The sequence below is a fragment of the Hirundo rustica genome, chromosome 9 (assembly GCF_015227805.2).
Source record: "Hirundo rustica isolate bHirRus1 chromosome 9, bHirRus1.pri.v3, whole genome shotgun sequence".
NCBI classification, from domain to species: Eukaryota; Metazoa; Chordata; class Aves; order Passeriformes; family Hirundinidae; genus Hirundo; species Hirundo rustica.
In genome coordinates, this window is record NC_053458.1 from 10,080,137 (window position 1) to 10,094,220 (window position 14,084).

At 45.6% G+C, this 14,084-nt stretch overlaps 1 protein-coding gene across 6 annotated transcripts in view; it reads right to left on the reverse strand.

The window, feature by feature from the left end:
• The window catches only part of RNF220 (ring finger protein 220), a 219,671-nt gene extending 205,967 nt beyond the window's left edge, over window positions 1-13,704 (reverse strand). The window contains exons 1-2 of one of the 6 annotated variants that reach the window (XM_040073571.2): window positions 13,399-13,704; window positions 7,224-7,964 (exon numbers count right to left, since the gene is read on the reverse strand). In XM_040073571.2, coding sequence (XP_039929505.1) covers window positions 7,224-7,848 — 625 coding nt within the window. In that variant the 5' untranslated portion in view covers window positions 7,849-7,964; window positions 13,399-13,704. Of the gene's footprint in view, window positions 1-7,223; window positions 7,965-13,398 lie in introns of those variants that run through there. The other 5 variants (XM_040073573.2, XM_040073572.2, XM_040073570.2 and 2 more) reach the window with 5 other exon arrangements.
• Window positions 13,705-14,084: the final 380 nt, after the last annotated feature.

Consider the following 14,084-nt stretch of genomic DNA (forward strand, 5'->3'; position numbering starts at 1 on the left):
CCAACCAAAAACAGGAAAATAATTCAGTTGTAAAATAACCCGAATTATGGGTGATGAATTTGTCCCAAATATCCGTCACCCATGAGTTTCTACAGTCAGACCAGCAAAGCCAAGCAGGCAAACAGTGATGTTGCATGAAAGGGGAGAAAGACACATACACAGCTTACATGTGTAGATTTACAAAGATGCACATGCCCTTTTTCAGAGGATGCTGTAGAGGAATCCGATCCTATATTAAATTTCCCAAATAGAAATCCATTATTTTTAAAGAATTTCAATTGCTCTGCATAGCTGAAATGTGTTCTTGAAAGTCCCCAAATCTGTTATCCTACCCTGAAGAAGAGAGGTGAAACTTTCACAGGCTATCAAGCACATTGACATGATAGAAGACCACCAGTGACATGAGCCACAGGATAAAAATTGTCACAATTTGCTATCAATGGCTGTTTTTCTTGGAATGTGGTATTGAAAGGAAACAACTTCATTCCCACTATGAATTTGCATTAGAAATCCATAATAAAATAAAGCTTAATATTATACAAATGGGTACAGTTCTCTATAGTGCTCCTGATGCAGATTAAGGTTAGACAGATTTTAGATGACAGTTATTTACCTCAGTCTAGCACCATGCATGCACAAAAAGAATTTATTTTATAGCTGCAGATATTAGCCAGAAAAAAAGAGATGAAAGGAAATCTTACAGTCTCAGTAAAATATAATTATGTCTGTTTTCTACTCCTTGGAAGGCAAACAAAGAGAAAAAAATGAATCTGCTGCTAGCATTTAATGGGACTTGTCTAAATGATATCAAACAAATAACAACCAGCAGCGATTCACTAACACTTTCAGTTCAATTTTTTTTTCATTGGGGAATTCCAGAAACATTAAGACCTTGTTGCCTTGAACACTTTCAGTCCTACAGAGCAGGATTAGGCCCATGCCTGAGTATGCCTCTTTCTTTCAAGACCTTCAAAATATCAAGGGAAGAAAAATAAATCACAGAGGCACTAATGCTCATTCTCTCCCTCCTGAAATGTTCGCCTTCCCCCCTGCTTCTCCCAATTCCTTATGCAATCACCACCAATCAACCAGAAAACTGTTGCTAACTCTTGAATTTTGCAAGTTAGCAAGTAAAATAATAAAACAGTGTTTTAACTGTCAGAGATCCTGGCTCGCAAAGTGCACTTTGGTCATTTCCTTTAATAACTGTAGTTTAGTAGTAATGATTTATAATAGTTCATAATATTCTACTAACTGTACTGTATTAATAATACTAATACTCTGCCCTTGCCTGGCGTCTTCTGTCAGAAGATATCAAAGCGGCACGCTCCGCTGTGAGGGAGGTATCACTACTCCCCCGTTAGGGAGAGGGAAATCGTGCCTCCAAGCCATGCCCGAGGTCAGGATTCCCGGTCCCCGGCACTGCACGGCAGCCGCCAAGTCTGCCCGCGCTTCTCCTGCCGCAGTCCTCTGACAGCAGTCGAGCCTGATCGATGGGGCTGAAGATTTAATGTGATTCATTCCTTCTCGAAAAGCAAGGTTTGGCCAGCGGTTTGGGGGCCGCGGTTTTGATGGGAAATGCCGAGCCGGGTGGAGGGGGGCGGGGGGTGAGGGCTTCCCTGCAATTGTACAATAAGCACCCTCCCGCCGGCATCCAGGCACACGGGGCAAAAGAGGAGCGATAAATATTTACTGCATCCATGCCCATCTTTCCAGCAGGAGACGGATAAATATGACATTTCGGCGTTGCTCAGAGGTTACACCGGCTCCCGGGGAGTCCAAAAAGGGAGAGGGCACGGGGCATCTCTGGCATGGCAGAGGCGACACGAAGGCTGGCCGGGTGGCAGCGGCTGCATGGGGAAACATTTCGGAGGAGAAAACAGCCCCAGCCCTCCCCCTCAAACGATCAATTAAAAGCCATCCTTCTGCCGAGAGCGGGCGAGGACAGCAAATGAGGGCTGCGAGGAGCAGCGCCCGGCCGGGCTCTGCATGACAATTGAAGGGAAGGGGAGGCCGGGGGAGGCAGCCCTATCCCTCCTCTCACCATGGTGATTAGGTATTCCAAGTGCGCCAGATAGTCCCAAATAACAGAAAGAGAAATATAAACTGGAGACCGGCAGATCCAAGGGAGGCCAGATGGCCCTGCAGCCGGCAGGGGCTGCTCCCATCCAGCCCTTCCCCACTTTTAACTGTTCAAACATTTCTTTATCCCGACAAGACAATTAAGCCGAGCAGCATGGAAAGGAGTCTCGGCAACAGTTTGCAAGAGGGAGAGGGAAGGTTGGTGCCAGAAAAGCAGGAAAAAGAGGAGATTGCTGTGTGCTCCAAGACGTCCATGCAGCACACCTTATTCCACAAGGACGACGTGTATTTGGTGAAGCAACAGGGATGGATGCGTGGCTGTCATCCTTGCTACTGCCCACTGCCTGCCCTTCCAAAATTACACTGTTGCTTCTTCACTCCTACATCATGCAGGGCACTGCATGACAGAAAGAAACATTCCACTTGATTTATTTCATTACTTCACAAACGGAGTTAAGCTTGCAATTTCCCACAATCGTGGCTGATTATTGTTAGCAACAAAGCAACACTTCGCGTTTGACCCCAGATTTTACCAGCCTTGGAAGTGGTGCATCCCAGAGGGAAGAGCTGTGAGCAATGGATGTGTACATTCCCTCTCCAATCCATTGTTCCACCACAAAAATTAAAACCTTCCCGGCAGCACATATACATGGACACACACAGCTCTCTGCATAGGTCATAACACAAATCCCAACATATGTCTGTGGGTCTGCAGAGACAGACCTCGATCTGATTTCTAAAGCACCACGTTATTCAGGAATTCATGCTGTGGTCATCATAGCCCTGATGTCCATCACTTGAAGTGCTATTTACATTTGATCAATAACAAACCAGTTGTTTCAAAAGGAAAACTAACTCTGTGCTAGAGATGTTCTTTAAAACCCCAAAGTGGAACAAAGAGCTCACAAATACATCACACAACTTCTCCTGCAGAAAAGAAACCAGCTGCAGCACAAACTATATCCAAGGTGAAATATGATTATCAAAAATAATAATAATCAAAATAATGTTAATATAGTCACTCCTACTACACTCAGCACACCCAAGGGATGAGCAAGGATTTCAGCCTACTCCCAACTCAAATGTTCATCCCCTGGGCACAGCAGGAGCAGGGAAACTGAGACTTGGAGTGCCAGACTCTGGCGAGAGGATGGAAACTGAAACAGTGGCCAGGATGTAGACGGTCACCTTTACATGCTGGTCTGTGCTCCAGCACTGGTCACAGACAACAAGCGATGGAGACCAAGCAGCAGTAATGGGAAACCATCTTCTGTGGTCCCAGGGAGGCTGGGGGCATGGGCTGCCCCTCAGGGATGGCAGAGGTCTCTGCTCTGACAAGGTCCAGCTCTTTGCCAGGAGGTCCCAGCTTCAGCACCGACCTCTGACTGTCACTTTGTGGGAAAGCAATGCCACAGGAGCCGGGTACTATGATTGAAGGACACTGAGACAGATTTTATTAGAAGTAAAAAACCAGGAATCTTTCATTTTTTCCCCCTGATTTTAAAATAGGGCTATAGATCTCTTTTGCAGAAAGGAACATGCCATTTATTTCCACTCCTTCTAGGAATCTCAATTATTGTACGCTTATTAAAGCAAACCCATAAAATATGTCTTCCAGTGCCTTTAACACATGCTTTACAAGAAGCTCCTAAACTCTAACAAATGGCATTATTTTTCCCAGTGAGCACCTAAGGGAATGGGCCCATCCAGTACACGGCATGTCTGCTTATCCGTGGAAAGGCTCCTCTTTTCCACGTGCTCCCTGTGTAGTCCATTGCTCCAGATGTCCTGAATACTCACATTTTACAGCAAGAGACAACTTATCTAAATGCAGACATCTCAGCCCAATTTGCTGATTAACAAAGAGTGCAGCAAATGCACCCCAAAGATGTTGTCCCTATGAGGGATGCAGGGTATGGGTCCAAGCATCATCCTGCTTTAAAAGTAAGGAAAGGTTTATGCAAAGAGCTGAGCAACCTCTACTGCATGAACACATCTCTTACAGGGCCAGGTGCTAATCTGGAATACACCAGAACATATCACAAATAATTTTACTGAATTCTGTGAATTTATTCCACTGATGAAGGCAGGCTGAGACTTTCCTCCCATGCTGCAGAGGACTAAATAAGCACCTTCCAAACACTCCTTGATGTGCAAATACCTCATTTTGACCCTTGTTTTCTTGCAAAGTCTTCCAAGCAAAAACCTATTTTTTCCGGGAAATTAAAACTCAGTGATTACATTTTATTAAAAAAAAAAAAAAAAAAAAAAAAAAAAAAAAAAAAAAGCGGGGGGAGTTTCTCTAGCAAATCACCATTTAAGCTGTGATATGAAACAAATATTTTAATGACCTATTCAAAAAAGGCTCCTGTGCAGTGGAACAGAAGACCATGCAGGGCAATCATAGTAATTCAGCTTCCATGTAACGCAAACCCTTTCAGCAATCTGAAAAACACAGAAACAGTGAAGCTCTGCAAACCTGAAAAGCACCCATTAGACATGGGGAGGTGTTGCTGATCTAAGAAAATTTTACAAGTTTTCCTTGCAGTTGTAGAAAAACCTAATCAATTACATTTTTACCTTGAAGCTAAAGCCGCCTACCTGCTCCATAAGGAGCACAAGTAGGCAGCTTTTACAAAGGGTTATATATACCAGTTATACAAGGAATCCACAAAACTCAGAGACAACACTCGAAGTACACATTTCTACAGAAACTTCAAAAATATATCTGCAAATGCTAATGCAAAAGCCGATCACCATTCTGCAGCCTGTGATCTCTTGAATTCTTCACTTCAGAAGTTTATCTTTTCTGATGGCCAGCACCAAAGACCATTAGGAACCTCTAAAAGCTCCACAACTCGCTCTCAGCCTCCAGCAAACACACCCATACATGTGTATGCACACACCAAATAAACTCGCTGTCTTAATGGAGCGAAGTTTCCATGATGCAGTATCTATATGTGATGGGAATATGATACAGAGCCAACACACATATTTAGTGTACATCACCCCGTTGGTTACGGAAAAATTTTAATGCTGATGAAGTATCAGGATGTTGCATTTGCTCAGCTCCACCATGCAGAAAAGCATCTTAAAGAAATATAACTTGGTAACAAAAACAATATAACAAAACACCTTCCAGTTCTGCCCAAGTTTTCCAAGACGCCTGCAAAGTTTTTATTCTGCTTCCTTTTCCTGGCAAGTCCCCTGCCACGGCACTGACAGCGGCACTGGCACTCGGTGTCAACCTGCCTGCATCTGTGCAAAGCCCCGTCTGCTCCCCGAAGGAGCGGACCCGCGTTCAGCACACGCTCTTGGCAAAGGCAAGGCACGGCCATGGATGTGGATGCGTCTGTCTGTCCACAGCTGTGCTCCATGTGGTCTAATTCATTTAACAGATTTACTTCTTTAAATGGGGTATCTGACAGGATTTTGCCAGCAAGATCCATAGCAGCTGATGCGCTCTAAATTCATTTAGCCAGTGGACCCTCTCCTCTGCCGCTATCTCTCGGAGTACTCTTTCGAGCAAGCTTCATTTTCCCAGCCAGGTTATATCGATAAGGGAAAGAGCATCAACAAAGATGTCTCTAAGCCTTGCCATCTCACCTGCCTCCCCCATGGATAATTATATCACCAGCTTCCACACATCCACATACGCTTCCACCAACAGCCACTTTCCCTACAGACCCAAAAGGAGAGAAGGGAAATGCTGAACAATGAAAGGAGCTTACAGCACAAAAAGTAGCACGGTCAGGGGTGGATCAGAAGGAGAGGGGGGAGAGACACAAGGGATCACACTGGTACTGCAAGAAATACACAGCTCCTGCCATCGGTGGGAATTGTCCTACCCTCGCGAACGCCGACAATAAAAGACACACTTGCAGCATATTTCAAAACCAAAGAGCGATGGATTTAAAAGGCAGGTTGATTTTATGATGACTTTTATTGAAAAGGTACGCTGGGTTTAGGCAGATGTCTTTTAGCGCCAGTAAGTTAGCACAGTGCCTAATTCAAGGAGACAGCCTGAGGAAGCAGCGCCGACAGGGGAGAGAGAGCCACAATGTCTCTATTACTCTCCTCGGTATCATAAAGGGGAGAAGAAAAATCACATCTGAATGGGAGAGGAAGCAACGGTGCAGCAGGTTTTGGGTTTAAAAAAAAAAAGTAATAATAACAACAACAATAATAAAATTGTTTTCTATTAATAAAATTCAACAGAACAAAAGAGCCCGTGTGAAAAGCAAACCACTCAATCCCTGATTACATGTCTGGGTTTACAGGAAAAGTCTAAATCATAAGTTAGCGCTCTTCCTTGGGGTACCACAGTCTGTTGTCCCCAGACCACTCCCCACTGTGGGTTACCTCCCAGCTCTGCAAACCTGGCAGCCTGCCCTCCATGAAGGACAGCTCTGCCCCTCTGGGAAGGCAACTCCACAGGGGACAAGGTGATGGGGGAACAGAGAGTTGCAGTCATAAACAAGCGGACTGGGTTCCTTCAGTCCAGTCACTGGCCTGCAAAAGGACACATCACCTTTCAGTGGGCGCCAAAATGGGGGAGACACTCAGAGAAAGCACATGATGCAACAGCATATTGAATTGTAAAAACAATTTGTCTTAAAGAGGGAGCTCAGTGGCCAACAATATTCTTAAGTTAACCAGAGGGAAAGGTACTTTCATCCTAAGCCGAGGCATGGATCGTGACGGTCAGTAATGCTTTTGCTCTAAGAATGGTGTGCATGGAGAAAAGGTCAGAAAGAAACACCTGGAGAAGCAGGGGGCACATGCTTACTGCATGCTTTGGGAAAGCTCCTGGTTACACATTCCAGCTGCATCCCTGTTTCCACACATACATGTACCAGCACCTATAGCCTCACGCTGGTGCATGGACAGCTTTCTGCACAGTCAACATCACCTCTCCAGCTAGGTGCTGGAAGGCGAGTTTCCTTCAAGAGCACCTCACCTTAAAATCTGTCAATATCTTTTTGGAAGAACAAGGCAATACTACATGATTGAGCTCAGCAGGCAAGAAAGGCTGCTTTGCCTCTGCCTCCAGCAAGTCTCACAGCACTGCGGGGCAATCACCTGTTGCGTATCTCAACGAGGCACAATTAAAGAACCACCAAGTCAACAGAGGTACTTACATCTGTCACTTCGGTCTTCAGGACTGGATGAGGTCTCACGGTCAGAAATGAGGCCAGAAACAGCAAATATCTTCTTCCCTGTATCATCAACTTTGAGGGAGCCAGGGGAGCTGGAGGGGAGCTGGGTGCCAAACTCATACTCCTTCCCATCAGTGTCCGAGAAGCGCAGATGGGGTGAGTCAGTGTCATGGCAGTTTTTCAGGCGCTTGGCCGGTGTAAAGGCTGACTGGTAGCTCTCCCGGTCTTCAGTGGAGGCAAAGGGGCGGAAAGCCCCGACGCCGCTGTGGTTCAACATACTGATTGGGGTGCAGTCCAGGTTTGGGGGTGCAAACTGGGGGTGAAGGTGAAGCAAGGATGGAGGAAAGTCACGGTTTGCAAATGCTCCTGGCACCCCGCCTTGGCGGTGGTACATGGAGGCAAAAGTATATGAGCCATTGGTAAAGGGAATGTGCACGTCCTTGTCTGCTGACACAGGGACCCCAAAAGGCCTCGGCTGCTGGCAGGGAATGGAAGCATCACGGCTGGCTTCAGCAGTGGAGGCGAGAACCATTAGTGCTGGGGAGGCCAGTGGATTGGGGAGATAGGGTGAGTTCTCCATCTTGAATGCTGCCCGGTGTAAGTCCATCGGAGTCTCTTTCCTCAGCAGGATCACAAGCAGAACGATCTTCCCCGGAAGGAAAGCAAAGCGATGCCTAGGAATGGAGCAGGGAAAATTACTGGAGCATCATCACCCTTCGAACACTGCAGGGAAACAGAAAGGGAAAGAAAATACAACCAATTAGGTTTCTGCACTCATTTCTCTCGGATGCTCCAGCAGCAGAGTGGCCACACGTGTTACAAGCCACTGGCCGGAGATGTGCCAGTGTTCTCATTCAAGAAAATCAATAAACAACTTCACACACTAGTGGAGTCAGCCCTGGCCCTCCAGGTTAAAGGGTATCATCCAGTGCAGATGGATGAAAGGCAAACCAAACATAATAACATGCAGATTTAATAATGCACTAATAAAAAATATTCAGTCTAAAATTAACATAGTAACTCCAAATTATAAGTGGAATTTTATATGGCAAGTGGCATGGATATATAACAGCAATAAAGTTAAGAAAGCCCCCGCATACACACACCTTGCTATTTGCTTGGGGGTTGGGGGTGTAGAACCAACATAAAAACATCCATGGTACGCAGTTACCCAAATCAGACAGCACACACGATGATAACTGTACACGATGCTTGAGACGTAGGCAACTGATAGGTATTTTCTCTCACTCTCACAATACAAATGGCTAGATGTGTACTTGGACACACAGGACTCAATACCATCATACATATGTATACACACCACTGGAATGTAGGAATGTGGCTGTGTCCTGGTGAGTGTGTGTCACACACAAACACCCACGCGCGCACGCACAGTCCCTGTGAGCCAAAGGAGAAGAGACTCCCCTGGTAAAATGCTTGGCGTCTCTGACAATACTTAAAATCATAATGGGTGCTTCAGCCATCTGATCTCTGCAAGCGTCTGCCTTTCGGGTCGGGGACAAGAGAGGATGGATCAGTAATTTTAGTTCCTAATGCACTCACTCTTAAGTAGATTTGTAAACTGCCCTGGATGTGCCATTAACATTTAGAGGAAAATGTTAACAAAATTTCTTCCTCGCATCTTCCTGAGCCTCCCAGGTTGGCTGCAACCACCCACCCAGCCACATCCCCCTCCCAGGGTGAAAGAAGGGAAAAGCCTTGCCTCCCTATCTCCCCCAGTTCGCGGTGCCTTTTTGTGCTGTTATTTTCTCCCCCAATCAATCCCATGCCTTTTCTTTTAAGCTTCCGCCGCCTGCCATTCAGGCCCCACAACCCAGCTTAAAATACAAGGACTGTAACTTTGAAACAATATACTGGCCGCTGGAGCTCAAAGGGCCAGAAAAATCATATAATAATAAAAAGCTGTTACAAATTGTGCCTCTTAAATCCAGAGGGTCAAACATCTCAAATAAAACTTAGTGAAAGAGTGTCTCCCTAATGGAGTGTCTTTTGTACTCCATGAATGAGGGAGCCTAGGTTAACAAAGTGTATGAAATCCAGTCTGGGGCTTTAATGCAGTTCAGTGATAGCATTTCCTCTCTCCCATCCTGTACCCAGCCGCTCCACTGACTGTTATGAATTGTGAAGATGAGTGGACATCATCTCTCTGCTTCCTCATTTGGCACTCATCCTTATAGACATCATTGCTAAATTACCAGATTATGTATCTCGCATTAACGGATTTGCTCTCTTCCAAATTTTAAATAACTTTCACGTTGAGTTCTTGCCACAGAAAGCGAGGGGGAGAGGAAGAGCGAGGGATGCCAAGGGCAGCTTGGTCAACACTGCAGTCCTGGGTACACTTGTTCTGCTGCTTCACATGAGGCTGATCAAAATCTGGAGGTCAGAAAACTGCAGCCACTTCAAATTTAGAGTTTTTGGGAGCTTATATAGCTATGTAAATATAAATATATGTAAATATATACACACACACACAAAATTATATATTCAAAGAGATGTATGCAAATAAGCCACTGTTCTCAGAAATAAACGATCATTCACATGGAAGCAAAACTGAGCAATCACAGAAAAACACAGATTTCCAGGGGAAAAAAAAAAAAAGGCAACCACTTCTGCCTGCTTTTCTATTTTTACTTGTGCTTTCACGCCATTACGTTAAATGTATTTCATAAATTAGTAATCTGGCCGCAACACTTGACACTCCTGTAGGATACTGTGAATCACTATGGCCGTTTATTCGTTTGCAAACTTCATTACACCGGGAATAAATCAACACATTACAATATCTCAGCCAGCCAAATTTAATTTTTTTTCAGCTCCCACTTCCTTTTTCGTTCTCTCTTGCTCCCTTATCGCCCAGCACCTCCCCACCCCCCAGCAACATGGACAGATTAGGCTGCGGCGGACCAGTCATTATGAAAATCTATCGTTAATACACTCCCAATGTCAAAATGTCATAGGTTTAAATACAGAACCCAAATATAAGAAAACTAACTGACCTTCTTAATTAAAAAAATATGGATTGCAGGGTAATCAGCTGGAGGGAACATTTGGGTGCTGGGAAGGCAGTGGGCACAGGTGGAGTGAGGAGCTGCTACTTTTCTGCCTCTATGCTGATTTTTTTTAATTTAGCACCTCGCGCAAATCCAGATTAAAATAACTCCAGCTATTGATCTGAGCAGTGGAATTGACATTAATTTTAGTTCACTTCTCACTTTGCAAAGGGATCAATAGGAAGTAATAACAGCTGACATCCCCGCTGAAAGGAGGAGAAAAGACGGGCTAGAGACAGAAATCGAAAAGCAACCAAATAAATCAGCAGCTACTTTTCCACGGCATCAGACAAACTCCAAACAGATTGCAAAAAGTCTTTGTTGAATTAACTAAACAAGGAGTAGAGGGAGGGAGGGTGGAGATCAATCTAGGAAGCTATACAAACTGTCTACCAAGTATGAAGGTTAGATGGACATACTGAAAAGTAACTCTGAATTTTTTAGCATTATTTTTTTATGGCTACCTATATGCATGCTTATTGGCTTTTAGAGCTACCCTGTTTAAGGTGTACACAAATTACCTGTGTAATCGCGTGTGTTCCTAATAACGAGGCTAAACACACCACGACCAAGGCAAATTGTATCAAGAACCTTTAGCGCTGAACCGTAAAAAAAAAAAAAAAAAAAATCTCTCACCAAGAAACAAGTAGTAATCAGTTCTCTCTGGCTTAGTTTTGAATCCTCTGCTTACAAAGGTTGTAGCATGGTGCTGCATTAGTTAAAAGGAAAGTCTGATAAAAGTAGGAGCAGCCATGACAGAGCTGCATTTATCAGGCATCACAAACACCCACCAAGTGGAGAAAACAGCAGTGATCACTGGTTATAGGTGTAAAACCCACTTGCTAATCAGCCTGCAAAGAAACGCACTCATATGCAAGCACATGCACAGCCCATACACAGCCACCAGATCTGCAAATCTTTTACTAAATGTTACTCAGAGTTCCTATTACTAAATCACCTCTCTGCTATCGATTAAAATAAATAAAACACACCACTCTGGTTTCTACAACAGGTTGCATTTTTGTGGTCTCTCAACCATTTCCAAATGCCAGAGATTAAAGTAATGGGACAAATTAACGTCTTTCTCCCTCAAGGAAAAAAAAAAAAAAAAAAAGTTTTCTTGGGGAAAAAAATTAATTAACAAGCTATAGGGGAGGAAAAAAGATGAAAACATTAGGAAATCCAGAAAAATTGATGATGCATGTAAATTAGGAAATACCTAGGAAAAAAAAAAATCACAATATCCATTTACATTAAAAAGTTTTTCCCCATAAATGTCAAGTAGGAATTTAGAAATATGCTCTGCACAGAAAAGCCAAAGATTATAAAACAAAATAATGCCAGCTGTTTGGGGATTTAAGTGCTCAAATGGATTATATATTTGAACCAAACTGGATTTCCTTATAATAAATAAAACAAATGCAAGCTCGAAAGCCAACAAAGGAGAGCTCTCATCACTGGATTAAGATACAAAGGAAAAACAGTTAATTTTTTTTTCCCAACGTCTAAAATATGCCAACTGCAGCCGCACACCCGGACAGCTGCCGTGGAGACCGGTTTAAGGGGGAGAGGAAAAAAATTAGGAGCGCGGTGAGCGGAGGAGGCGGCGGCGGCGGGGCCGGGCGGAGTGGCCCCGGTCCCGGTCCCGGCCCTGGACTGCGCCTCGCTTCTCTTTCGCTGTAAACTTCTTCTTCAAAAATTAAAAAGGGAAAAAAAAAAAAATTTTTTTTTTTTTAATAGGGAAAAACAAAAAACAAAAAACAAAAAAACGCGGGGAAAAGCCCCCGGGCCTGGAGGGCGCTCCCGCGGCGGCGGCTGCCGGAGGGAGGAAGCGCCGGGGGTTTGGGAAGAGGAAAACCGAGAAAGAAGAAGGGGAAAAAAAAAAAACAAAACCAGCAACCCAGCGTACAGCCTACCCATGGGTTTGCTGCCGCTTCGCCCCTGGCTCGCATTCCCGGCCCCGCTCCCGATTTGGCGAAATCCGAAGGAAAACGGCGGGCGGCGTCGCTCCGGGGGAAGCCCCGCTCCGGCGGGCAGCGCGGGCGGCGGGCGCGCCCCGGGCCCGGGCACCGGCCCCTCACGGCCCCGCACGGCCCCGCACGGCCCCGCACGGCCCCGCACGGCCCCTCACGGCCCCTCACGGCCCCGCACGGCCCCGCACGGCCCCTCACGCCCCCCGCGGGCGGCCGAGCGGGCTGGCACCCGCTCGCCGCCCCCTCTCCCTCCCGCTCCCGTTTTTTTTCTCCCGCCCGAGGAGATTGTTCAATAAACCCAAATAAAATAAAATCCGTCGGGGGTGAGCCCCGGGCTGGAGCCTACCAACACCGCTCCGCGCTCCCCGCCGGCGCATTAAACAGGTGTTCGGCGGGGCCGGGGCTGAGGGCTCGGCCCGGCCCGGCCCGGCGCGTCCCGCCGGGAAGCGGCGATCGGGACGCAGCCCGGGCCGCTCCTCTCCTGCCGCCTCGGGAATTATTCACTCCGGAGGAGGGCAGCGGGAGGGGGCACCGCCAGCCCCGTCCGTACAGCCCGTTAAGTCGCCTTTCCACCCCTCCACTTTTTCTTCCTTTTTAAAACCCGAGTTACAAAGATCATCAAACGCGAAGATGCCCGGAGTTGTTTGGATTTATTGCAACAATCACTTACCATACACATTTCCTGTGTGGAAGGATAAGCATTCAATACAACTCTTTAAGTAGACAGTTCCTAATGATTTCATTGTGGTCAACCAGATGGTTTTTATGTATTTAGATCTGAAGGTGAAGAATTATTTTCCATGCTTCCAACCTATTTACAGACTTCCCTGGTCTAGAGCTGGGGTTGTTGGTTAAAAGAAAGAAAATCCTGCAATTTCTCGATCGCATCGCTGGATGATCCAGAAAGTTTTCTAAAGAACCTAAAGCAAAAACAGGGATAATTCCTTTCACCTCTTCTGGCTTTCCAAGCTACGCCATTCACATGTGGAGTAATTTTAGCTCATTCGTTGAATAACGCTGCCAATTTAAACCGCCTCTCTACCTTTGTTTTATCTGCAATAATAAAACCAGAACAACACCGCATGTGAGATCCAGGCACTTGGTTCCTACCTGGAAGCAGCCAGGGGCAAGGGCGGCAATCGTTTAGAGATGAAGGACCCGAAGAGGGGCGAGGATGTTGGACAAACTTCAGCCGCGTCCAAAATTAAGCTAAGTGCGACTTAACAACGAGTGATCAAAAAAATAATAATAATAAAAAAAATATCAGTCTTTGAGCGAGGATCGCGCATTTTGGGGACGGCTTAAAACTAAAGTTCACCCGGGGACTACGCGATCGCAAAAATGAAAGCTTCGGAGTAAATAAAATTACTGTCTGGGCAATGTTGCTTGAACGCACAGAAACCCTTGAGGATGTTTTGGGGTTTGGTTGGGTTTTGGTTTTTTAGTTTTTTTTTTCCCCCCCCCCCCGATACTTTTATTGAAAAATAAAAGACTAAGTTTATATATTTTAAAGGGGAAAAAAGCCCACAAACAAAAAAAATCCCAAACCCACAAACCTCTGGGTGGGTGCGTGGATCTGCTTATTTCCTTTGAAAAAAAGTTTTTGTTTTGCAGCTGCTGGGAAATGAAATTGTCGCTTCCCGGAGCGACCGCGGAGAGAGCGAGCGCCGGGAGCAGCGGAGGGAAGCGCGGAAATAACTGCCCGGCTTGCCCCACCGAAAAATACGGAAGAAAAGAGAAAAGGAAAAAAAAAATAGTTTAAAAAATTATATCTATTTGGGAGCGGGGGATCTGTG